Here is a 26,625-nt window from a genome sequence, read left to right as displayed (position 1 = left end):
AATTAATACAAATTATTTCCTTTTATGAAGAAAGGCATACTATGAATTGTTCCCAAAGTTAAAATCTTTCAATGTTTTCTGAGCTGTTGTAAGATAATGTTGTTTTCCATTTCTCTGCCTTTCAGATCGCCTTTATTTTGCCATCCTATGCAGTAGACCAAAGACCACCTCTGGCACACATTATTTCTCCATAGATGATGAGCTTGTATATGAAAAGTAAGTCCACTTTTGCAAAACCAACCAGTTTTTGATATTGATTTTTTTCTCTTTTAAGACCTTTATGTTGGAATTTATCCTGCTATAGAAAATTGATAATAAAATGAGGTGCATTTAGTGCCACCTAAAATGCTATATTTATTCTGCAGAAAGCATTACCATACCTGAGTAAACAGCCCTAGAACCTTTCTCTGTTCAAGATTGCAACTGTCATTTTACTTTGGTCTTCATAGCTTCCTGCTTGTAGCTCTAGCTTATGGTGGGGGGAGGGGGGAGTTTTATTAATTCTTATGGCAGGGGGGGGAGCAGGAGCAGGAGAGGGGAGAAGAATTTTTCTGAGAGAAAGTCAGACACCCTAAGAACATGTTTACAAAAAAGGAGACAAGAAATCCTCTGTTTCTTTTAATAGAGGAAAAGTGCAGCTTTTTTTGTAAGTGCTTATGGCTGTATTTACATAGACCTTTCTGATAAAGCTTACTTAGTTTTTACCTTTCCTTCTCCTTTAACCAAAGCTTAAGAAATGTCGTACAGGTATGGGATACTTTATCTGGAAACCCATTATCCAGAAACTTCCTAATTACAGAAAGGCCATTTCCCATAGACTCCTTTATAAGCAAATCATTCTGATTTTTGAAAATGATTTCCTTTTTCTCTGTAATACTAAAACAATAGTTAATTAGTTAATAGTTACTTAATTAAATTATTTTTAGCAGACTTAAGTTATGGAGATCCAAATTATGGAAAGATCCCTTATCCGGAAAACTCCAGGTCCCGAGCATTCTGGATAACAAGTCCCAAACCTGTATTTAGGGTACTTCTGTCTTAAGGTGGCCATAGACGCGAAGATCCACTCACTTTGCGAGATCAGAAAAATCTAGGGGTTGGCGATATTGGGCTAATTCCAAACGACCAAATTAGAAAAACGGGTATAGGAGTCCATTGGTTCAGGGACTGCATCAACAAGCCAATGTGGTCCCTGGTCCGACAAAAATCAAACCTGCCCAATTTCAGGCAGGCCCATCGTTAGTTCCCATACACAGGCCAATAAGCTGCCGAATCAGTCTAAGAGACCAATATTGGCAGATAGAATCAGCTTTATTCGTTTGAAGTAAAAAGGTAATACCACAGTTAGGCAGAACCTCATTGAAATTATCTGCATGTAACTGGATAGGTGTGTAGGTCTTTGTTTGTTACAGTGCTGTCATTGTAACTATGGGAGGGGAGAAAAGTGACGGTGACTAATGATAAAAGTGTTACATTCTGTAAGGACAAGTACAGTAACTAGCTGAGGCATATGCATAGGGACTACGTATTTGAGGTTCTTCTACAATACTGAGCCAAAACATTTTTAACATCCCACATATTTGTGTTTTATACTTTCAGTTTTCACTTTAAAGTGGTTTGTCTAGATTTTGCTGTTTGCAGTTCATCATACTGTATATTCAGCCCCCTGTCATTCACCTTGCTAAGAAAATGTAGAAAAGCTTTCCCTACAGTTGTAATAGAAATGGCTTACATACACAGAACAGTCTTTCTTTCTCTTCCATACCATTTATATGTATGAGTTGCAAGGGTACCATTGATGGATTGGTAATAAAACTTTCTGAACATTGTACCTAAAATTATTTCATTTTTTGAGAATTTGTGTGTTGACTGGAATGCCATGAAACAATTTCCTGACCCTACGTGCACCTAAATTCAAATGAGTACAGGAGTGTTCTAATGAGACTGTACAGAAATAACCCACCATTTTACTGTCCCTCTAAATGTCCAAGGCATGTCATTTTGTCCAAACAAATGTATTATTATTTTTATTGGATCTTAGACTGTGTGTAATTTATTTTCCACATTATGGATGTGAGCTTCTGTGGCTAAATAGTAAAGTATGGCTTGCTTGACTTTATCCCGTGACAGCGTGCTACTCAGACTGGAGTACCGTTGCTAAAACATGCCAGTCAATGATTAATCAAACCAGTTTCTCTCCCCATGCAAAAGTTGTAAGAGAATAGTATTTTGGGCCAGTGACATATTGTGTAACATGTATATACACTTAGCCAGCTATTTGAGTTTACTCAACCTTTATTAGCTCATAAGGTTGTGTGAGAGCTGTGTGTAGGGCAGTGGTAACCAAGTTGCTGTCTGAGCTGTCATATTGTCAGGCCTGTTAAAAGTGGCTCTGTGAACTTGAGGCATTGTTTTCCGTTTTCCTATACAAAATAGGGATTGGCCATCTTTGTCACACGCATCCGTGTAGTACATGGGCAAACAATGTCTGTTTGTTTAAAGGGGTTGCCACCAAATGTTCCTTATCTGTAATATTCCATTTTTCCTGACATTTAGTTCTGTGTTGGAGATTTTCAACCTTTTCTTCTTGTTTAAAGCTCTCACCAACTGCATATTGACAGCTACACTGGAAACCCACAAGGTTATCTTAACCTTCATCTCCTTCGATCCCATAACCTACAGTCACACCATACAACCAACTTTACATACGGAAAATAGTGAAAGAATGCCTTCATCTAACAGTAATATTAACACAGTATGCTCTAATGGAATACATTTTACTAGGAAGAACACTGCAATATACTCAAAACTAAATGTTTGCTCCGCTGAAGCAACAGTGGCACGTCTCAAGATTTGTTTGTGGTGGGGGGTCAGTATTTATTCTAATATCCTGCATATATGACTGCAGTTCAGCTACCACATTTCTTATTTTACAACAGGCATGTTCTTTGTGTTCACGTGTTCTCTGACACTGCAGAAATTCCTCCTGTGATTTATAGTTAATTATCTACCATTTCAGTGACAACGCTGTTTTGTTTTTCCTGCAAAGTGATGTATAAAAACTTACCAATTTTTTTTCCTAAAACAGCTTCTATGCAGATTTTGGACCGCTTAACCTGGCCCTGCTATACAGATACTGCATGAAGTTAAACAAAAAAATCAAGGTGAGTGAAAGATTGTGGGGGAGGGCTCAATTGGACAAGAGATTTATACCCTCTGTATACAGTTAACTTTTACCAGGAATGGCAAACTCCTAAAACAAGCTGCTTTGGATCACAAAGCTATTGCTTGACTTAATGTTAGGCCTCCTTAGAAATAGGTTAATCGCTGCTTTGAAATCCCTTGGTTTGATAGTTGCTTAAATGAAAAGTTTATATCTAACCCAGGTCTGATTTAATTCCTAGTTTTGATTCTATTTTTTCTGTAGTCCTTTTCATTGACCAAGAAGAAGATTGTTCATTACACCTGCGGTGATGATAAGAAACAAGCCAATGCTGCATTTTTAGTAGGAAGCTTTGCTGTGAGTATGAGATCCTCAATCTTTGCTGGTTTTGTAACCACGTAAATGTAAATTGTTACAATTAACAGTTTATCCTATTAGAGAACTGGACTATCTTCAAACTGTTTAAAATAGAGGTTGCAAAATGAAAGTATACTTGTGTGTTTGTAAACCGGATTACTTAATCTGTATATTTTCATGTATACACATGTTGAAGGTGCCATATTGCTTAACCGAAGTATTAACAGCACTATGACCATTGTTAATAATGTAGAAACATGATTAGATGTATGCTTGCTGCCAGCTGTTGTGCAACACTCACCCTTTAAATATAAATTTTCTGCTGTGCACTTTGTGTGTTTTCCCTAGAAAAATAAATAGAAATAAAAGCTTACTGAGTCTATGCTGACAAATTTTCCTTCCATCTGTTAACCTGTCAACACATTTTTCCAGTGTTTTTAGTATCTGTGTGTAAAAAGGCTTAGGGGTAAAAGTGAGCAATAATTCAGCTCTGTTGCACCACAGGTGGAAGACAGATCAGCCTATGCTTACAACAGAGTACCCAGTGTTCTGGCAGCCATGTGTTGTATATGGTTTATTACTTTGGATGTGAAATTCCCATGTAGATTCCCCCATACTTCAACCTATTTTAATGTGTTTGTCTGCCAATGGATTGGTGGTGGTGGTGGTTCACCTATGTAGAGCTTTGCAATTCTGTTTTATTTGTGGCCAGTGCAGCTGTTTGATTACACATTTCAAATATTCCTGCATCAGAACATAAGTTAGTGCACAAGCTGCCTAATTCTGTGTAAAGGCAGGCCAGGTTGCTAAGTAGCAGATCATATTGCTAATATGGAAGCACCTTATTGGGTCTTGAATTTGTTTTGAATGAATGTATGATTAAGAACAGGGGTGTCAAACTCAATCACATAAGGGGGCCGAAATCTAAAACACAGGCTAAGTCGCGGGCCACATTTTTTATTAATATACTTGGCAAGATACTTAAGGGTTATATTTATCACAATGTGTAAAAAGTGGAGTAAGACATTACCGGTGATGTTGCTCATAGCAGCCAATAGATGCTTTGCTACTGCTGAAATCTGATTACTGATTGGATGCCTTGGGCAACATTACTGGTAATGCTTCACTCCACTTTTTACACCGCATGATAAATACACCCCTTAGTCTTAGTTACTATGTGAGGAAAATGGAAATTGATCGGGCTGAATGGTCAGACACACTCACCAAGAACCACATAAAACAGCCAGGTGGGCCGGATTTGTTCCCCCAGGCCTTGTGTTTGACATAAATGATTTAGAACTATAACTGAATTTGAAATCAACCTGTTTTTCTTTTGAAACTGTAGTTTTTATTTTTTTGTGTGTAGGCTTTCCATATCTACCATGGTGTAAAAGATCAGCAAGTTTTAATGTTTTTTTAAATCATAGCTAGTAATTTGAATGGGTGCTCTTCCAGCGAAGTTGTTAGTGTATATTTGTCTGTAGATCAATAAGCATTGCAAATGCTGGTGTATTTTAAATCCTATTTCTCTTTCAGATAATCTATCTAAACAAGCAGCCTTTAGAGCTGTATCGGCTTTTGCAAACAGCGAAAACAAACTACCTTCCTTTTAGGTAAGTTAAAGAAGAAAATGGTCATTTTTGAGTGTTTGCTTTTTTCGTATAAGGGCAGTGACACACGGGGAGATTCAAAAATCTTTGTTGTCACGGGAGACTAATCTCCCCGCAATACCATCCCACCAGCTAGAATGTAAATTTCTGGTGGGATGGCATATGCGGCGCCGCAATTTATTGAAGTTGCCTTGAGAGGAAAGTTCTGGCGACTTTGGCAAATTGTGGCGCCGCGTATGCCATCCCAACGGCGATTTACATTCTAGCTGGTGGGATGGCATTGTGGGGAGATTAGTAGGCCGCCACAATGAAGATTTGTTGCGCAGCGACTAATCTCCCCGTGTGTCGCTGCTCTAACAACTCTAATAAAGCTGAATTGGCTGTAACCCCTCCTTAAACCCCCTGCCTATGAAGTAACCTCACCCTATTGTCTAGGGGGTTCATGTTATTGCACACTGTATCCCAGAACAGGAGGGGAGAGGAGAGCATGTTCTGGTCTTATCTTGGGCACGCCTGCCATATTCATTCTTTCCAAGGTGCTAGTATGCACAGTTAACTTCCAGTCCACTTTACAAGAAGTGATGTCAGTGCTTTGAAGAACATAGTTTCAACATAAGCATCATAACTGATTATGTGTTTCAGAATAAAGGAACAGTATTACCAAAAAAAAATGCCAGTATTTTACATGCATTGAAATATGAAAAAAAGCTTCAGAAATACTACTTTATGTAAAATGGCTGGTGTAGCCTTGGGAGCAGCCATTTAAGTATAATAGAACAGAAAAAGTACAGAATACATAGCAGATGTACTCAGAGGCAAGTGCTACCATGAGCAGTCGGCAGCATCCCAAAGTTACCAGAGGCGGCAAAAAGCCCCTCCTGGTAACTTTGACAAATTTCCGTTTTTTTTTCTTTACAATGGAAATTTGGCTCTGCTAGTGCAGAGAGCGCAATTGCGCACTCTACACTAGCAATGCGGCACCCCCTCTTGAGCTATATACTCTTTGGAATACACCGTGTTTAGTTCTTACACAGGATAAATAGGAGTCAAATAATATTCAATGCTTTCTACAGGACTACAGAATGAAAGCCTCTCTCCTTTAAAATAAGATGTTTGTTGTCAAGCAGTGGTTTATTTGTGGGCACTGGATGAAAAGAAACAAACTAAATCTAAAATGAAATATTTTCAATTTTTAATGTTACTGGTCGACTGACCTCTTAAAAAGCAGAACCATTTTGCCATTGTGGGCAGCAGGTAACTTGCAGGTAGCTTCCACCATGAGTACTAATTTATTATTTTTGTTACATCACAGGGATGCTTCATTTGGTACCTGCACTTTTCACTTAACCCTTCTTGACTGCTTTTTTGCTGTGCACAAGGTGAGTTGTCAATATAAACCCACCCATTTTGATTGCAGCTTGTGCTTGGAACATGAGTATTCTTATCTCTATTTTCATTTCTCTAATTGGGCAGTGTGATGGCTTAGTGAGTAGCTTTTCTGCTTGAGGCACTGGAGTCCTGAGTTCAATTTGGGCTTGGGCACTGTGTTAGAAGTTTGTAAATGCACACCTCATTTTAATAGCAGTTCGATGATTGGAACATAGTTTGTATGTTCTACCTGTGTCTGTGTGGGTTTCCTCCTACACTCCTAAGGGCTCTGGCACACGGGGTGATTAGTCGCCCGCGACAAATCTCCCTGTTCGCGGGCGACTAATCTCCCCGAGTTGCCATCCCACCGGCGAAAATGTAAGTCGCCAGTGGGATGGCACACGCTGTGCAGACGATTTCGGCAAATTGCTGAAGTTGCCTCGAGGCATTTTCGGCGATTTGCTGAAATCGCGCTGCCGCCGCATGTGCCATCCCACCGGCGACTTACATTTTCGCCGGTGGGATGGCAACTCGGGGAGATTAGTCGCGCGCAAACAGGGAGATTTGTCGCGGGCGACTAATCTCCCCGTGTGCCAGAGCCCTTAAACATAGACAAGTTAATTGGCTCATAATGAAATTGACCCTACTGTGTATTTTATGTGTCCGGGACCTTGGTTTGTAAACTTCTGTAGGGCAGGATTGATGTGAATGTGTAATCTCTAAACTCACTGCATCCGTGTCTGCTCTATATAAATAACCAATAATTTATATAATGGAGCAAGCTCTAGCTTATCATTTAGTGTTGCAAATGTATACTGGCAATTATGCCTTGTAATATTCATTTATAGAGGTAAAAGTGTAAGATTTAAGATAGTGTGCACCCCTCTTACTAAGGTTACAATTCTTTTAAAAAGTAGACAATGAATCCACACCAATATGTGTATATTAAATGAAATATATTGAGTAATCAAACAAGTGCTACAATTAAATGATCATTTAAACTAAAACAATATTTATACTCCCCTATCTAAGCTAAGATCCCAATCGATCAGATGGAGGATGATTAAAAAAAAAAAAAAAAACACATTGGCCAAGGTGCAAAGAATGTTAAGTGAGTTTCTCGCATACAGTAATCTCCTCTAGCGGTGATGACTAATACCGTTATGTCCTTAGTGTCAGAACCAGAAACAGCAAGGGATAAATAAACAGTGCTTTTCTTTCTTTATGCAAAATGGCTTTGGTTAGAGATCCACTTATGATTGTTCTGTTAGGGCTCTGGCACACGGGGGAGATTAAATCATTGTCGTGGACGACAAGTCACCTTGAGAGGAAACTTCGAGATGCGTATGCCATCCCACTGGTGATTTACATTCTAGCCGGTGGGATGGCATTGCAGGGGAGATTAGTCGCCCGCGACAATGAAGATTTGTTGCGCGGCGACTAATCTCCCTGTGTGTCACTGCCCTTAGAGCAGCCACTATGTATGTATGTCTTAATAACTTTATCCCTGACCTGTCTGGTGTGTTCTTTGGACTTCATGGTGTTGTTGCTCCCAATATTCTCTTAGACAACCTCTGAGGCCGTCACAGAGCTGCTGTATTTGTACTGACATTAGATTACACACAGGTGCACTCTATTTAGTCATTAGCACTCATCAGGCAATGTCTATGGGCAACTGACTGCACTCAGACCAAAGGGGGCTGAATAATTACGCACACCCCACTTTGCAGTTATTTATTTGTAAAAAATGTTTGGAATCATGTATGATTTTCGTTCCACTTCTCACGTGTACACCACTTTGTATTGGTCTTTCACGTGGAATTCCAATAAAATTGATTCATGTTTGTGGCTAAAATGTGGAAAGTTCAAGGGGGCCGAATACTTTTGCAAGCCACTGTATGTGTGCTATGTTAGACCTATGCAAATGTTTACTGATTAATTTGTTTTTCTTAAACTTTAGGCTTTACAGTATAACTTCTTTGATTTCAAAACTTTTGATGTGGAGGAGTACCAACATTATGAGGTAATACCAATACTGTGGTGACTGTTTCATAAAGGTATTTGAATAGGGTGGGCTTTTGTGAATTGGAGTGTCAACATTAATCTGACATGATTTTTTTTACTCTTTATAGAGAGCTGAAAATGGTGACTTCAACTGGATCATCCCAGAGAAATTCTTAGCTTTCAGTGGGCCTCATCAAAAGAGTAAAATAGAAAGTGGTATGTAGTAACATTTAGGGGCTGATTTACTAATCCACGAATCCGAATCCCAAATGGGAAAAAATCTGATTGGAAACGAACATTTTGAGATTTTTCGTAAATTGTCGCGACTTTTTCGTAGCCATTACGACTTGCTCGTAAATTGTCGCGACTTTTTCATAGCCATTACGACTTGCTCGTATATTGTCGTGACTTTTTCGTATTGAGCGCTCGTAAACGGCGGGCAAACCTTTGCGACTTTGCATGATTTTGGAAGCCTCCCATAGGACTCAATGGCACTCTGCAGCTCCAACCTGGCCCGAAACTTTCGTACTCGGTGCGACGGCTACGAAAAAGTCGCTACAATTTACGAGCAAGTAGTAATGGCTACAAAAAAGTCGCAACAATTTTTTCGTAATGGCTACGAAAAAGTCGTGACAATTTACGTAAAAAATCGCAAAATACGAAAAAAACGCATTTGGATGCTTTTCGGGCGTTCGTGGATTAGTAAATGTGCCCCTTGGTGTGTGTGTGTGTGTTTTTTTTTCTTTATTTAGATACTGTAATAACATAAGTATATATTAGCCTTTTTCTAATAGCAAAGTGGATGGTGGTGCACACAAAGCTCTTGTTGATTGTCTTAACTAGCCAACCTGGTCTGTTTACACTGCAGGTCCAGTTTTGTAGCCCTTTGTCCAGCTGCAAATCTACTGATTTCACGTTCAATAAATATAGCAAATGTATTCTGTCTTTAATCTCTACGTTTTAGTGGTGTAACTGTGGGAGGAATCTGTAATACATATGCCCCTACTGCTTTTCCAGGGCAGGGCAGGGCTGCTTTGCTAAAAATGTGCTAATTTAAATTAATTAGATGCTTATAATACACAGGAGAACTGGGAGGGTAATTGTCTTGCTTTTCTGAAGGTGTAATTGACCCAGCTTGCAGTTGTTCCATCCTTCACTTGCTGGCTGGACAAAGCTTTCCGTATTACCTGCAACAGCCCTTCCCTAGAGTTTTCCAACAGTGCTTTCAGTGTGAATTTAAAAAAAAAAAAAAGTTGTTAAGCATCTTGTTTATTTTAGGTTACCCACACCATGCTCCAGAAGCCTATTTCCCTTACTTCAGGAAACACAATATTACTACTATTATTCGCCTTAACAAGAAAATGTATGAAGCAAAAAGGTTTACTGATGCCAATTTTGAACACTACGATCTCTTCTTTGTTGATGGAAGTACTCCAAGTGACGCAATTGTCAGGAAATTCCTCAACATATGTGAGAATGCCGAAGGAGCAATAGCGGTACACTGCAAAGGTTTGTAAAAGATGTGCTCACAACATGCTGTTGGGTTCTCCTGTTATTGTCTCCTATTGTAAATCTCTCGTGTGTGTGTGTGTGTGTGTGTGTGTGTGCGCGTTTTCATTTTTATATGGGCAGGGTCAGAACCAGTTTGTAGCCATTTAAGTTTCTGTTAAGTTGGTGTCAACTTGGCTTCAATCAGTAGCAATAAGGTCTCATACACACAGGCATATTGCGCTGGAGTTCTCCTACATTCCACTGTAAGGGAGGGCAGGAAAAATTTCATTTGTTAATGTGCCGGGAATGCATTATGTTGCGTTCTACCTCCATTTGGCGCTTGCATGCACCTGTTAGTACAGGCACCTAAAGAATGGGATTCCTTTCGTCTTGCACTCCCCTGCGGCGGAACACAGGAGAACACCACCACAGGAAAACCTTTTTTTTTTGAGTACAAGCCCATACTTAAACATGTTAAGTATAAAACTAAAATAAATTCAGACCAATTTAAAAGTTGCTATAATTAGGACATTCTATAGAATATTTTAAAAATGAACTACCCCTTTAACAGAACCTAGTGCTCACTGTGAAGGTGCGCTCCCCCCCTCCCGCTAGTAATTATAATTGCTTACCTGATACCCTGACCATTGCTCCTGTTTGCTAAAAACTGCTCTGGGTTATTTCTGCAGAAAATCCACATTGCCATCCTCTTTGCTTTCTTCTCTTTTGCTTCTTTTTGGTGCAGTCCAGGCAGGCACATAAGCAGTAGAGTAAATGCCAAACTTAAAAATGAAAAGCCAGCCTTTTTACTCCAGTATGCATGCCTGCATCTGGCAAAAAGAGAGCGAACAGGAATAAAGGTTGTGCTAAAGAACATCTGTAGAAATACCCCAGGCCGATGCAGTTTTATGCTAACGGGCATCGGCCTGGGGTATCATGTAAGCCATTACAATTACTGGGGGGTGCTTAAAATTTGGTATCACCCAGTGATGAGACTTTAGTTCTCCTTTAAATATCTATCTTTTATCTATATTTAGAGAATTAGTGCTAATTTGTATTTTCTTTCAGCTGGTCTGGGTCGAACTGGCACGTTGATAGGGTCCTACATGATGAAGCATTACAGGATGACTGCTGCAGAAACCATTGCATGGATCCGCATATGCAGGCCTGGCTCTGTCATTGGTCCTCAGCAACAGTTTATGGTTGAGTAAGTAGTGCCAGAGATCCTGTGGCACTTGCCTTCTGTGTGGGGCTGCAGTGCTTGCATATTTCTACCATTGTTTCTTCTGAAATGTTTTTCTTTCCTTACATCGTTTTGGTTTTTCTGCTAAAAGGGGAACTCCAATTTTTTATTTTTTATTTTGCATAATGTAAGGATATGTATTTCTAAGCATGGGTACAATAATAATCAATTACAAATTTGTAATGGATGTACAGGTGTTTGTAATTGCTATTAAAATCAGTTTCTGTGTAGCTGTTTATATCCTCTGCCTTGCTAGTTTTAACTCCTGTATGTTTGTTTTTATTTACATAGCTTGTTCATGCAATATTATATAGTAGAACCTTACATTATTAAAACAAACCGGTCAATGCAATAATATGTAATGCAAGTTAATCTTTAATTTAGCAATTTGTATTAAGCGCTAACTGTTAGAGACAAGTCCCAGGAGGTCCCTGACACACACAGGACCTAATCTAAGTACCAGTGTATCAAAATACAGCTACTGCTTTCCATGGCAATTATATTTGCAAATAACCATTGAAACATTTTTAAGGGCACCTATCACCTTAAAATTGTTTCCCCCACCGGAAGGGTGGGCTAGTAGAGCTCGTACTCTGGTTGGGGCAAATAATAATGGGATTTTTTTTTTTTTTTAATGGCCCCCTACAGTGTTAGCTCCCAGTTCGGGCAGCCATGTTGTGGCACTAGCATGCACATAATGAGGGAGTGGCACAATTCTCATTATGCACGTGTGTGTGACATGGGCAGGTGAGTCGCATTCACTGCTGCTACATCACACACACGCTCATAATGAGTATGCACATTAAATAACATGGCCTCCTGCAATGGGTGCTCCCTCCCGCTGCAGATGGTCTAGCACTGACGGGGACTGCTCTTTTTGGTTTTTTTTTCTGGAGTGTGGGCCTTATTAGCCCACAATTCTGGTGGGGGAAGCAAATTTAGATTGATAGGTGCCCTTTCAGGGGGAAACAGTAGTGGTTTTTATTTTTTTAATATAAATATTCCACTGCCATGTGTCACTAGATACTGACCTGCACTAGGAATGGTCTTCCATTGTGGAGGGCACAGCACTCAACTGGGTCCTATCTATGTTACATTCCAGTACTACTTAGAGGCATTTTTTTATTTAAGTGACTCCCCAAACACCTTAAGATACCATTTTTCCCCCTTTTCTCTGACAGGAAGCAGCGCAGCCTATGGAATGAAGGGGATATTTACCGGAAAAAGTTACAAGAGCAGGAGAATGGAAACAGATGCGCAGTCACGTTTATTCTTTCTGGTGTGGATGACATTTCTATCAGTGATGATAAGGGCAAGGCTTGTGGGAAAGAAGATATTGGACTGGTAATTATATTTGGGTACATCTTTGTTATCCTCTGTGCTCCAGTAATTGAGTTAAGTTGAGCCTGGGTGGTAGAGTGCCTGCTACACATGCACTGTGCTCCTTCAGCTTTGGTTCTTAGCAATTATATTATTGCAGCTGTAACAGGAACAAGTGATGTATTTCGTAAAGCTGTAAATGACATTCTATATATATCTATATATATATAATATAATATTTTTTTTTTTTTTTTTTTACAGTACAGTGAGGATGATGATGATGAATCCATCCATGTGACTCAAGGGGACAAGCTTCGTGCCCTAAAGTGTAAACGTCAAACAAGAGTATCAGGGGCAGCACCTTTATCGTAAGTTGGCGCTGGTCTTTTCTAGTTTCATTATTTTAATATTACAGTTTAGGTCTTGCTACTGTTTATAGGGAACATTAATATGGCAAACCTTTTATATATTTTTGTCTGTAAACTGTAGTATGATTTGTGTCTTTATTATTTTACTTCTTAGTTTTTCGGTTTTCTTCATTCTACTACTTGTGGTCACGCTCTTACTATTACATAAATGGTTTGGCACATCATAAAAAAATTTCCATAGGTTTTTCAACTGCTGAGGGTGGAAAATGGTCAGGTCATTTGAACTGCTTGTATGTGGTTAGTTGGTTTTATGTCTTTCTGTGGGCAGAAGGAGGATTGTAGTGGCCTCTTCCTTTTCAGACAGTGATAATTAGTCCAACAGAAGTTGTTGCTTTTGTCAGAGCTGGGCCCTACCTAGCTTGAATATGCTACCTTCAGTACTGGAATTGTGGCCCTAGTTTGATTTTCTTCTAATATGTTTCTGGCGTAACTGAAGATATTTTTCCATTGATATTTAATTGTAGTTTGCTTTTTGGCATTGCCAGTACTATAACCACTGTAAAAGCTATTTTGTTTTCCCTCTTGCTTATGTGTGTCTAAAAATGCAAAAAGCTCGTCATTAGAATTACTTCATGTCAGTGACTAATTGCATTCAGGGACAAAAGCATAAATGTAAGACGGGAGAATATCCTCATTTAAATTACAAAACAAAACTGCGCCACCCTCACTGCTAAAGTCTTTATTGTGCCAAGATTAGTCATTATTGAGGTGGAGGAATTTAAAACACATTGTTGTGCTTGGGGCTGTTTAAAGTTTCCACTGACTAGACTACAGTTTTTAGGTAAGATTGCAGTGGGGTACAACTTTTTTTGCTGCCTAATTGTTTGGACCTTCATGATCTCCATGTTGTTGCAAACAGAAATTCTTTTAGTGAGTGCAGTAAGTTCAGCTGCAAATGTAAGCAACTTTACTGCACCCTGAGAGGCCTAGTTATTAGGGTGTGTAAAATACAAAGTACAAGGTTAGTTCAAAGAGCTAAGCATGGTTTTTATAAAAGCATGTTTTCCTTAATACCAAGAATGATGCCATTGTGTTACACTGCTTCAGAATTGGCATGACTCAATGGCTCAAGTTTAGGAGAAAAGAATTTCTGGCAAGGCAAGTGGTATTAACAGCCATTTCAAGCCTATGCCCCTATTTACACCAGAATATTACTTTGCTGTACATACAGCAAGGTGAGTATGCAAGATAATACCATGCCATTTTTGGTGGTTTTAAAATGTGTAGTATAAACTATCACTGCATTTGTGGTGGGTTTTTGTTTGTTTGTTTTATACACAACCTTACAAATATGTAAATATGCCTGTAAGGGTTCTACTAAAATTTTCTTGCCTGGAAACAAAACTGTCAGTTGGGGTTAAACTCTGTTCAGCCACACTTTAATTTTTTGCTGGTGTACAATTCCAGTGTAATTCAGTATATTTTCAAGGGTTAAAGGAACAGTAACACCAAAAAATGAAAGTGTATAAAAATAATTAATATATTATATACTATTGCCCTGCACTGGTAAAGTTGTGTGTTTGCTTCATAAACGCTACTACAGTTTATATAAATACCCTGCTGTGTAGCCATGGGGGCAGCCATTTAAATTGAAAAAAGGAGAAAAGGCACAGGTTACTAAGCAGATAACAGATAAGTAGCATAGATTCCCATTGTATTCTACACAGTTTATCTGTTATCTTCTTATGTAACCTGTGCCTTTTCTCCTTTTTTCAATTTAAATGGCCGCCCCCATGGCTACACAGCAGCTATTTATATTAACTATAGTAGTCTTTCTGAAGCCAACACACAACTTTTACCAGTGCAGGGCAACAGTACATTATGTTTTAATTATTTTAAAACATTTTTATTTTTTAGTGTTACTGTTCCTTTAAAGGGATTCAGGAGCTGTAGTCCAGTAACACAAGAGTTGTAATCTTAAAGCAACATTGCTGCACAAATCGTAAATTAAAACTTAATGAATGCAAGAGAGTCCTTAATTGAGATTTGCCCTTGATCTGTCAGGAGTTTAAATATTGATTTGGTGCCATATTACACTTCAGTTTAAATAACCGAATAAACTAAACTAGCGCTTATGTTTTATTCACCAAAACTTTGTATTTTGGAAGTGACCTGTTCCTTTTACATCTTTGTGAATTTCATAATATTGCCTCTTGAATGCTCTCCTGCCTGTTTGGATGCAGCATGCCAGCTCCCACTTTCTTTTCCTACATTAGCTTTTGGCAGATCCCTTTCCCTGGCCTAGCGCTGCATGAGGGCCTTAGCCACACTGCATGTTGGAATGTGATTGGCTCTGCTTCTACATTTGCATTTTTGTTTATCTTCTCCCCTTTTTAGATGGGCCCTAGCAATGCTGCTTTCTACATTATGTGCCATTGTCACCTGGTGGATTGTTTGTGGTTTCCCTGTGCCATTCGTGCTATACTTTCTAGATGATTTAAGAACATAGTAGCCTTCAGGAGCATGGCACAAAGCCGGTGTAAGTCCCCCCCACTGTGTTTCTTTTATCTGGGTATATTTTTGAGTGCTTTTGCTGTTTCTTTCTCTTCCTTTGCTCCTTCTAGTCATAATGTGGTGCTTTCATTGTACTGTGAGTTATTTCTTTAAGGCAGCTATTAAAATAGCTAGAAGTATGTCCTATTACAACCTTGGTATAAAAGCTTAATAGATGGCAGCTGCCTTTTTTTACCACTCTTTCAATACTGAAATAAAAATCTATAAAACAAGATAAAAGTTGACGGGTAACTAATCTATCAGATGATTTTAAAATACAGTGGCTTGCAAAAGTAGTCGGCCCCCTTGAACTTTTCCACATTTTTGTCACATTACAGCCACAAACATGAATCAATTTTATTGGAATTCCACGTGAAAGACGTGAGAAGTGGAACGACATCAGAGTGATGTGCAGTGTTAGTTTTCCGCCACACATAGCGTTTTGCATTTTGGCCAAAAAGTTTCATTTTGGTCTCATCTGACCAGAGCACCTTCTTCCACATGTTTGCTGTGTCCCCCACATGGCTTGTGGCAAACTGCAAACGGGACTTCTTATGGTTTTCTGTTAACAATGGCTTTCTTCTTGCCACTCTTCCATAAAGGCCAACTTTGTGCAGTGCACGACTAATAGTTGTCCTATGGACAGATTCCCCCACCTGAGTTGTAGATCTCTGCAGCTCATCCAGAGTCACCATGGGCCTCTTGGCTGCATTTCTGATCAGCGCTCTCCTTGTTCGGCCTGTGAGTTTAGGTGGACGGCCTTGTCTTGGTAGGTTTACAGTTGTGCCATACTCCTTCCAGTGCTTGAACAGTGCTCCGTGGGATGTTCAAGGCTTTGGAAATCTTTTTGTAGCCTAAGCCTGCTTTAAATTTCTCAATAACTTTATCCCTGACCTGTCTGGTGTGTTCTTTGGACTTCATGGTGTTGTTGCTCCCAATATTCTCTTAGACAACCTCTGAGGCCGTCACAGAGCAGCTGTATTTGTACTGACATTAGATTACACACAGGGGCACTCTATTTAGTCATTAGCACTCATCAGGCAATGTCTATGGGCAACTGACCGCACTCAGACCAAAGGGGGCTGAATAATTACGCACACCCCACTTTGCAGTTATTTATTTGTAAAAAATGTTTGGAATCCTGTATGATTTTCGTTCCACTTCTCACGTGTACACCACTTTGTATTGGTCTTTCACGTGGAATTCCAATAAAATTGATTCATGTTTGTGGCTGTAATGTGACAAAATGTGGAAAAGTTCAAGGGGGCCGAATACTTTTGCAAGCCACTGTAAGTCTGTTTCATTTTTTTTCTCACGGTAAGTTTTATGATCTATTCCATGTTTTTTAAGGTTGACATAATATTCAATCTATAGTGCATGTTGAAATGGTACATATTTTGGCTTTTGTGAAGTCCAATACAACCCTGCCTTATGTGCTATATTGGCGCTACCATCTGTTTGGTGAATCCAGAGAAAAGTGATTTTAATCAGCGGGAAGATAGCCAAAATATTGTTTTTATAACCATATTTACCACTCCTGGGCTTGTCTGGGCCATTGTATATTGCTATATCAACCTATTTCATAAAAATACAGGTATCGATCTGTTATCTGGAAACCTGTTATCCAGAAATTTTTGAAAATGATTTTCTTTTTCTCTGTATTAAGGCAGTACCTTGTACCTAGTCCCACATAAGATAGAATTAATTCTTATTGGAGGCAAAGCAATCCTATTGGGTTTCAGGTGTACATTTAAGTAGACAAATTATGGAGATCCAAAATAGGGAAAGACCTCTTATCTGGAAGACCCCTGGTCTGGATAATAGGTTCCATACCTTTTTATATTTAACAACTGTTTGGATCGAGCTTATAATTGTTTTGGGCTTTAAAGCTCAGTCTGTAGGGATTACAGTGTTATTACAGTATTAGTGTTTTTTAGGAGGAGGTTGCAGCATTTTGCTTAATATGCAGTAAAACTACTGTACTTAAACAGGCAGTAAGGTGCCCACAAACACATAATGAGGAGATCCTAAAAAATGACATAATACGTTGCAAAATAAGCAATTCAGTTTGAGCTTTTGCCTTCTATTTTCTACTTATGTCTTTTATGTGGTTTTGAACAAAGGGCCTTGCTAGATGTCTGTTTGCATCTCAAGTTGTGTAATGCTGTGTGGTTTTGGGGCTTTACTAAAACTGCAGGCTCTGGCATATGGTGCCACCTCATAGGCACTGTGTGGGACACAGATATTTTAGGCTGCCCCTCCTTGTTTCTAGTCTTGTTGCCCGTAAGGTACCTTACTTAACTAGAAGGGGTTCTCCTTTTGAAATATTAATGCAAAAGTCTTGAGCTGTTACCAAAATACTATGCTGTTTGGGAAATTGGCATTCATACAGTAATCTGCAATATTATACTGCCCCACCTTCTGTGATTTAGGGGCCGATTCACTAAAGGGCGATAAAACGAGTGCTATTTATAGCATGCGTTAAAAACGCTTCTTATTTTTTGCAACTTAACACTCGATTCGCTAAAAGGACAGGCGGCATGATGAAGACACGAAGTTCTTGGCGTTATTTAACTCGCGATGAGCGTTTTTCTTGCGTTAATTCCTGGTGCGTGCATTATTTCCCACTGCGTGCAATATATTTCGTCGCTTGCTATATTAGCGCACGCTATTACGCACGTAACCATTACTTTCGGAAAACTACTGTTCTGAAAATTACCATTTTCCTGAAAACTGGAGGCTGCATGACTCTAGGGCCAACACATACTTGAAAAAATCCCACTGCAAAGTCCATGTTGTGTTGCCAAAAGCTCACAAATCACAATTTTCTTTAAGTACTGCCTGCCCCAAGTAGGTGTTAATCTTCGCACAGACTAATGCGATATTTAGCGTGTTTAACGCTTCACATGTGTTTGTGAATCATGCGAGGTAAATAACGCATTGCGATATGCAACTTAACGCATGCGAAATTACTTTGATGAATCGGGACTTAATTATCGCATGCTTTTTTGCATTAAAAAGCGTTATTGACCTTTAGTGAATCGGCCCCTTAGTCTCTTGGAACTTGCTTTGCTCCAAATTCCAGGCATTTGCGGTAGGATTGCTGTTAGTTTCATGGCTGCTAGCAGAAACTTAAGGTGAGAATTGCTGGCTGCTACCTGCTGGGAATCTATGAATGTTTTGAGACTTTCCTTCTGTAACACTCTTCATTAGCCAAGTGAACATACAAGAGAGCTGTAGTGTGCTATTGTGATTGCTCTGTTCCTTTATCCATGTGTCCTAAAACTTCAGTAGTTTGGTGTATCTAAAGCTTCTGGCTGCAGGAATAACACCATAACAGGCCTGTCTGAGGCTTGTGAAAGAGCAAGAGTAGGCCTGAAACGTTGCCTGTCCATCTGACCTAAAAATAAAAAATCACTTCACCTTTTGCAACAAGGATGTGCTGCAGTTTTACTTTCCATTGGTGTCTTAAAAGTGGGCAGCCTTGCCTTCTATAGTTCTAATCTGTCTTTCTTTAGCTTTCTGCATCTACATTTGTTTTTTGTCAAGGCAGACGTTATAATTCAGATATTTATGAATCTCCAACTTTTTACTTGCAAAACAGCAATTTAAACCTACTTTATGGCTGATACTATCCGCATTCAAATCACAGTGGGCAGAGGTCCTGTGTAAAACCCAATGCTTATATCCCTGCAGGTTCTTAAACACTTTGCACAGTTCATTACCAGTGATCAAAACAAAGCTTAAACCGATTCATGGCAGTTTAAAAATGTAATGAAAACTGCTTCTACTTCAAACTGGATATATTTAGTGACTTAAAGAAAAAAGTAAGCCAGTTTTGGGAGTAGTATTCCTTTAGGGAGCCAATTTGTACTTTCCTATAAATTTAGATGTAGAATGTGTTTTTGGTTTTTTTATGGCTGCCTAATGTAATTTGGGTAGAAATTTGGGTTATTAGAAATGTTTATACTGTGATTTTGGGCACAAATACATTGTCAAAAAGCCTAAAAATGCACTCTCTGAGGATTTTCTGAAGTGGCAGATGCCAATGCTGCTTTTATACTCCCCTTGTAGAGTGTCATGAAGGCTGGTTTGTGTGTTTTTTTTGTAAGAAAAAATGAGTAAAGGGACAAAGAGCAAAACCAGCCCAATCTGCCTTAGACTCTTATGAGAACAGTCTGTCCCACTGCATGCTCAGGTGTCTGCATAGCAGTGTTTAACGGTGGCCACATTATATCCTATTTCCTACTCCATTCCAGAGTAATTCTGCAATCCCGCCTGCAGCCCCCCCAGTCAGGTTTATCTGGCAATTCATGCATTGCAAAAAGAACCACCAGGTCTTCTGCAGGATGCAGCACTTTGAGAGGGTAAGCTTTATTACACCTTTTGCCTAAAGCCTTTATGGGAGAGAGCTATTTGTATAGAAACGTACAGGGGCATATTGTTGGGCATTGTACCAAGCCATTTGTTATAGGATGTTACCTAGTCACTGCAGGCACATTTCTGTGATGCAAGTTGCCCCTGCCCCTTTCCCAATTCTGTAGTTTTCAGTGCACATATGGGAAGTGGCCACATGAGGGTTTTGACCTGTAGTGGAGCTGAAGTATATTCCAGAGTGCTTTACAGGCGGTGAATCTGGAGCGCTAAACATCAGTAGCACTCTGCATCATAAGTGGGAACCCTCAGTTAAATCTGCTAAATCTCATTTTGACGCATTCTTGTGCGTGCGAGACTCGTGTCTCATTTGTGGCCATACTCTAGTCACTGTTATAGCCAATCATTCACTGGCCAAAAGCCACCAGAGCACACACCACCCCTATATTTGTGCGGCAGTTGGGTTAAAATGAAGAATGTTCTTGAACCATTAGTCTATTTGTTAGTAAATATGCAGATGTATTTGTCCACTGTTTGTAGTGTTTTTGATGCAATGAAATGCTGTTCATCTCCATAGGGAATGAGAACCAAGGGGCTGCCAATTCAAGAGGCATCATGCACTAATATGCCAGTCTTACCTTGCTTTTAGTTTCACTAAACCATAGAGTATTAATGCAGGTTCTAAGGCACAGATTATTGTAAGTGTAGACCTTACCACAGAGAGTTGTTTTTTACTTAATTTGATAATGATAATCCTTTTTGAAATAGCTTTAACTGTGTCTACAGAGATAAATACTGCAAGTAGGGTATACCCATACTCCAGAGTCCAATTATTCTATGTATTTCTTATTCAAAAAGATTACTTACCCCTTTGATAACCCTTACTGCTATTCATTTTAAAATGTTCCAGGAAACTCTTGGACAACCTCTTGCTCTTTTCATTTTGGTAGAAATTGGAAATATTTCTCTGCATTGCCTGTGTTAAGCAAATACAAAATCCGAGCATTCCCCTATCTAATATAAACATGTCTGGACCAAACCATTCATATAGAGAATGTTGGCTTTGCATTCAAAATTACATACAAAAATCCCTGTGCATTCTTTATTCAGAGGCTTTGCTGTTTTCTGTAATTAATGACTGGAAGCGTAGTCCCTAATTGGTGCTTTTTTTTGATCCTCTGCCCCTTCTGATTGGCCAGTCCCATATCTTGGTGGCAGGTGCTCAGCCATTTAATTTCCTTTCAGCCTTAACATGCCCTTGCATTTTATTTTCTGATTGAACTGCTCTGTATGTAATCAGTTCCTTCCTTTTCAAATACCATTTATTAACATGAACCCTTCCGCTTGTGTCATCACTTGTTACCGCTCTCTCTACTTTTCCCACAGTGTGATTTCCGAGAGGAAGAAAAGGAATGCTTTGCACCAAATGCGCTTAGTGAAACTATGGTACTCCCTCTCATCTGCCTGTTGCCTGCAATTGTGCCTGCCCTGCTCTGTCTCTCTCATTCCTCCTCTCTGTGCTGCTATAGAACTAATCTTTTATTTCTATGGCGCCGACACATAGTAGAGCATACATTTATGGAAACCCACGTATCTGTGTGTCATTTGTCTCCGCTCATTCCTGTGTGTTTCTCTTTAGTATGACAATGGTGTGTTTTTGTCCCCCCCACACACACTTTTGAGTTAGATATAATTTCACCAAGTATCTTGTTTATTAGTTAAAGTGTTGAGAATTCTGCTATAATCTAATTCCATTTTGTTGTCTTTCTCCAGTCATTCCATTCCAAAGACTAGAACCGTGCTGCGATAAGAACAAGCCAAGGGCTGCCTTTGCCGAAGTGAACACAACAGACTTATAAACCAAACTTTATGTCCTTGGACTTACAGGATTTGCAGCCTATAGTCTTTAATCCCCCAAACTGTCTCGCTCCACCTCACTCGCCAGCAGCATGAAGGTTACTTGTATTATCCAATGTAGGAATGGCCAGTAAACTACAACTTCCTATGGCTGTCAGGAGGAACTGGAAGACATTGCCCCCCACCCTCCTTTATCAGAACTCTGCTACTAACACAGCTGTACTGTCTCGGGCACAAGGTATACAAACTGCAGCAAAGGAATCCAGGGGGGCACTCTGCATGGTTTATAAATTGTGATGGCAATCATTATAGTGCTAGGATGACACTGAGCTCTAGATTTCTACTGTCTTGGCCGAAAGCATACACAGGTAACCAGGACTGCTTCATAGTGTCTGACACATTTCGTGCCGACTTGTGTTCATTTCTCTTCTCATTTCTCTCTTCTCAGTATTCCTTGTTTAAAAGGAAGCAATGTATATAATGTGTAAATATCTAATCATTTTAATGTTCACTAGACCAAAGTGTTCTTCCTAACGTGCATTTATATTATGTTGCAAGTTTTTTTTTTTTGTTTTTTTTTTTTTTAATAATTAACCTCAGGCGCATGGGCATGTTAATTTGTAGAGAAACTGAAAAAAAAGATTTGCACATCTAAAAAAAAAATTAATGAATTGGGAAAAAAAAGTGTATATTTTGTGCAAGCCCCTGTGCAAATATCAGGAGCCCCACTTGGGGACTTATGGTAAAGTGGAGGCCATCTAGATGACGAACTACAATTTCCAGCACCTACTGTTGGGAGTTGCTGTTCAGGCACATCCAGAGGGCCCCTACTTTCCCATGACTGAATTAAAGCATATTAAGCCCATGTAATGTCCTTTTGGAGGGCACCACAATAAGGGTTGGGTAATGAACTGATGAAAGATGCTGCTATTGCCAGGTGCAGAGTTGGTCTGCCAACAGTAATATGGTCACTTACAGGTTTTCTGTCTTCTCAACCTGTCCCTCCAAACTGTACTTGCTTCTGCAATGCATTGTGATGCCAACTGAAAGGAAGCAGAGGTCATGTGGGCTCATGTGCTGCCACATAAAATGCTCCTAACGACAAAAGGAGTAGTAAGACTTGCAGACAAGACATTCGGAAGATCAGCCTATCCCTGCTACCCACTTGTATTTGTGATCATGTTAACTTGCTGTGCTTCTGAGTTGGCATGTTAGCCCCAGACTGTCCAGGCACAGGTTATGGAAGTTTTTTTTTTTCTACAAAAGAGTCTAGATAGTAGCACTGCTTGCTCCTCTGGGTTTGGATGCTCATTATATTTCTGTACATAAATTATATATATATATATATATATATATATATATAAAAAAGAAGAAAAGCAGGCACTCACGTTTATATAGGATCACAGATGCCTGGGTGCAGTATACAAGCTTGTATAGTATAACTGAAAAAATAGATGCCGCACTCACAGGTCTTAGTGAAAATAAAGAATATTTATTGTGTCAGACTAAGACCTGTGAGTGCGGCATCTATTTTTTCAGTTATATATATATATATATATGCCTTCACCAATATTGCTCTGCAATGTGACATTGCTGGCAATGCAAAATGAATTTATATGGCTCCCCATACTGAACACATTGATTAATGGTAATCCATAATTATTGTGGCAAGTCGAAGTGCTTATTTCTTTCTAAAGCTACACTATATGTTCAGAGCACACGAGTTTATAAGTGCAAGTTAGAGAATAACAGTAGGGATTAAAAGTGAACTACCCCCACGGGCACATACCCCATAGGGCATATTGTTGCACTGCATGTAGTCATTAGTCCTGTTCAGCCATAGGTAGATACGAGAGTCTCTCTCTGAATTTAGAAAATTATAGATCTTTTTAGAGTTACTTTAATCTCCTCCATGGGTCCAAGAAATTCTTTCAGTGCTGCGGGGATGATGGTAACAGAACATACTGTGGCATTGGTCTTGCATTTAATGACTCATTATGAGGAGTTTAATGCAATGAATTTGCAGCAATTAGATTATTCAGCCATTTTCAGACTTTAAAATGCTGATGATGAAACAGATTCTGATTTTGGGTGATGTGCCCTCTGCCTTGCACTAGAAGCCAAGCATAAATACCAGGGCATGGATGGCAACCTCTAGCCCTCTGGAAACTAGAGCCAAAAGAGTCTAGGATTGATTGATTATGATGATGAATTACCAGCCCCACCATCCTAAGTTTTCACTGTTATTCAGGAATCCAGTCCCTGTTTGCCTTTACATGGCGCTACCTTGGGGGTCTTCTACTTTATATTGAATTGACTTGAAGTATTTATGCATATATGCTATTCTCTAGTTCAGCAAGATTTAGTTTCTTTATTTCCCATTTCAGTTGCAAAGGTTTTTTTTTATCTCTACTCTCCAAAACAGTGGTGATTAGGATGTAATGGGCCAAGCTTTGTAGCGCTCCATTTTCTTTGTATCCAGTTTGTTGATAATAATGGAATAATAGGAGGAAAGGTATCCTTAAAGACAGCCAGTAGATTTTTTTTTTTTTTTTTTTATTATCCATTTTTAATTGAGAGACTTCTCTTGCTGCACTTGTGTACTCTCCCAGAATCCCTTGCTTCCATGTTCTAGATTTGCACACATATAGTAAATAGTTGGAGCACTACGGAGGAGGGAAAACTCAGGGATAAAGGGCAGTGAAGAACTGTTGTACCTGCTATAAAGGCCTGTATTACTGGGTAATTCTGAATGTTGAAGTGTAGAGCAGTGAGGCCTTTACAGCAAATGGTTTTTGGTGTGAAGATTATGGAAGCCTTTCCGCTCACGCACACCCATGTTTAGCATCACTGTGCTCATGTTACGGTTCTCGTGCCTCTTTCATGTACAGAATATGTTTTAAGAGCTTATTTAACCCATATCCCCATTTCTTAATTTTTAGTATATTGTATATTTGAAATCCTATTTTTTAAACTGGACTAAGCAATGGAAAAGTAGTTATTTTGCTGAAGGTATTTTTTTATGACAAAAAGCTGTTTAAGATGTTGCAGCTCTTGGTTGGTATGCATTATCTTGCATAGAGGACTGCGTCACGTGTACCTATTTTATACTAGAAGCTAGCACAATGATTGTATTGTAAATAAATGTAATCCTGCTAAATGAAATCTGTAAATGGAAAACCTTGTGTACAGACTGGACTGCCCAGAGTATTGTATTCAATATTATGGATAAATGATATCTGAAATAGCAAGGATCTGGAATAAACGTGATGCTTTAAACTGGTTTTGCCCTTGGATGTCTGATTTTGTGTGTTTTTTTATTAATATGGCTACTAGTACCTTGTAATAGCTGGGGCTGTAATGCACAAAATGGGCTCTAGAACATTCACTGTGCCTCAACCTGCCTGCTCTGGGTAATGCTTAAAGGAGACATATTGGATAAATGGGGAAAAACGCTTATTTTGTAGGCAGTTATGAATAATATCCGGTGCTGGTTTCACTTTGTGCTAAAAATTAACCCTATCTGTAACAATGGCCCCTTTATTGGAGCTCCCTATAGATCCTATCACTTCTCTGTCCAGTGTGAAATGGAGAGTGGGCGTGTCCTAACGGTCCCTGCCAGAAGCACAGTAGGAGGGGGAGAGCCAATCACAGCCCTGCAGTCACACAAGCACAGCAGGCTTCAGTTCCCTATCAGGTCAGCCTAGCTGCTGATTGGTTCCTATCCTACAGTGCAGGGTACGGAGGGCCGCCGGCTCCCCAGCTCATCCAGAGAATTCAGCCAGCAGGAAGTGGAACAGATGGGCGGGGCTAGTGGGGTTTTGGGTGAATTTCTCAATAAATCAGTCAGAAACGCAACTTTTTAAAGCACAATCCTTCTATATCTAGGAGTATAATTCATTGGTACATTGTTATTTTTTATAGGATATGTCTCCTTTAATCCATAGCTATAATGTACACTGTATTCTGCTTGCTTGTGTGCCCTCCAGGTTGGTATTCATTTGCCTGCAGCTTCCCTTACCTCTCACCTGTCATTACATCATTGTAAGGCCATAATATGATATAATTATGTTATCACAAAAGCTTTTAAGACCATACCCACATTAATGGTGGCAAAAAACCCAAATGGTCGGTGCTCACTGTATGGATATCGCCCTATACTCATATGTGAAAGAACTAATTATATCATATTACGACACACCCTTAAATAGCACAGCAACCCTCAGCATATAATTACACACCTTAGGGACCATATAATGGCTATTTTAAAATAACAAACTTTTAGAACAAACCCCCTGCAAGGTTCACCTCCTGCAGGCAGAGTATGGCCCACACAGGGCAGGCAGATTATGACACACACACACACACAGGCAGCACAGGGCAGGCAGATTATGGCACACACTCACACAGACAGCACAGGGCAGGCAGATTATGGCACACACACAGCACAGGGCAGGCAGTACATACAGTAACACAATGCTGGCGCTGCTCTTACGGGTGAGGTGGGAATAATGCAGGGGGACTAAAAGGTGTGAACAGTACAGGGGATTATATGTTTAAATCAGCCTAAATCTGAGGTGTAAACAATGCAGGGTGACAGTTAATCTCAGTACTGATACCAATTAAAGCTTACACAAAGGTAAGCAGTCACAGCAGCCAGACAGGTGGGGGCCCGTGAGCCACCAGTTGGACAGCACTTCATTACCCTATATGAAGGACTTGTACTCGTGATTATTAATGTCCACTATAAGGAGAACACTAAACAATAGTGTACATGGCAGGGTTACAAGGAGAAAGGCACTACTAACAACAAAGAACATTGCTGCCTGAGACCATGTGGATAAATCAGAAGGCTGTGGACAGATGAGACCAAATTCAAACTTTGGTCAAACATGATGTGTTTATTTAAAGAAGACA

The 26,625-nt window shown here is 39.5% G+C and overlaps 1 protein-coding gene across 1 annotated transcript; it reads left to right on the top strand.

Moving 5' to 3' along the window:
• Positions 1–24,687, top strand: cdc14b (cell division cycle 14B). Its single transcript, NM_001102682.1, is given in 13 exon segments — positions 1–216; positions 3,089–3,164; positions 3,428–3,520; positions 5,057–5,133; positions 6,443–6,509; positions 8,459–8,521; positions 8,631–8,718; positions 9,781–10,011; positions 11,062–11,200; positions 12,418–12,580; positions 12,818–12,924; positions 21,625–23,040; positions 23,256–24,687. Coding segments are annotated over 11 exon segments (1,089 nt in total). The 5' UTR covers positions 1–216; positions 3,089–3,140; the 3' UTR covers positions 21,662–23,040; positions 23,256–24,687.
• The last annotated feature ends 1,938 nt before the right edge of the window (positions 24,688–26,625 follow it).

The sequence above is a fragment of the Xenopus tropicalis genome, chromosome 1 (assembly GCF_000004195.4).
Source record: "Xenopus tropicalis strain Nigerian chromosome 1, UCB_Xtro_10.0, whole genome shotgun sequence".
NCBI lineage: Eukaryota > Metazoa > Chordata > Amphibia > Anura > Pipidae > Xenopus > Xenopus tropicalis.
This window is presented reverse-complemented; position numbering and strand designations above follow the sequence as displayed.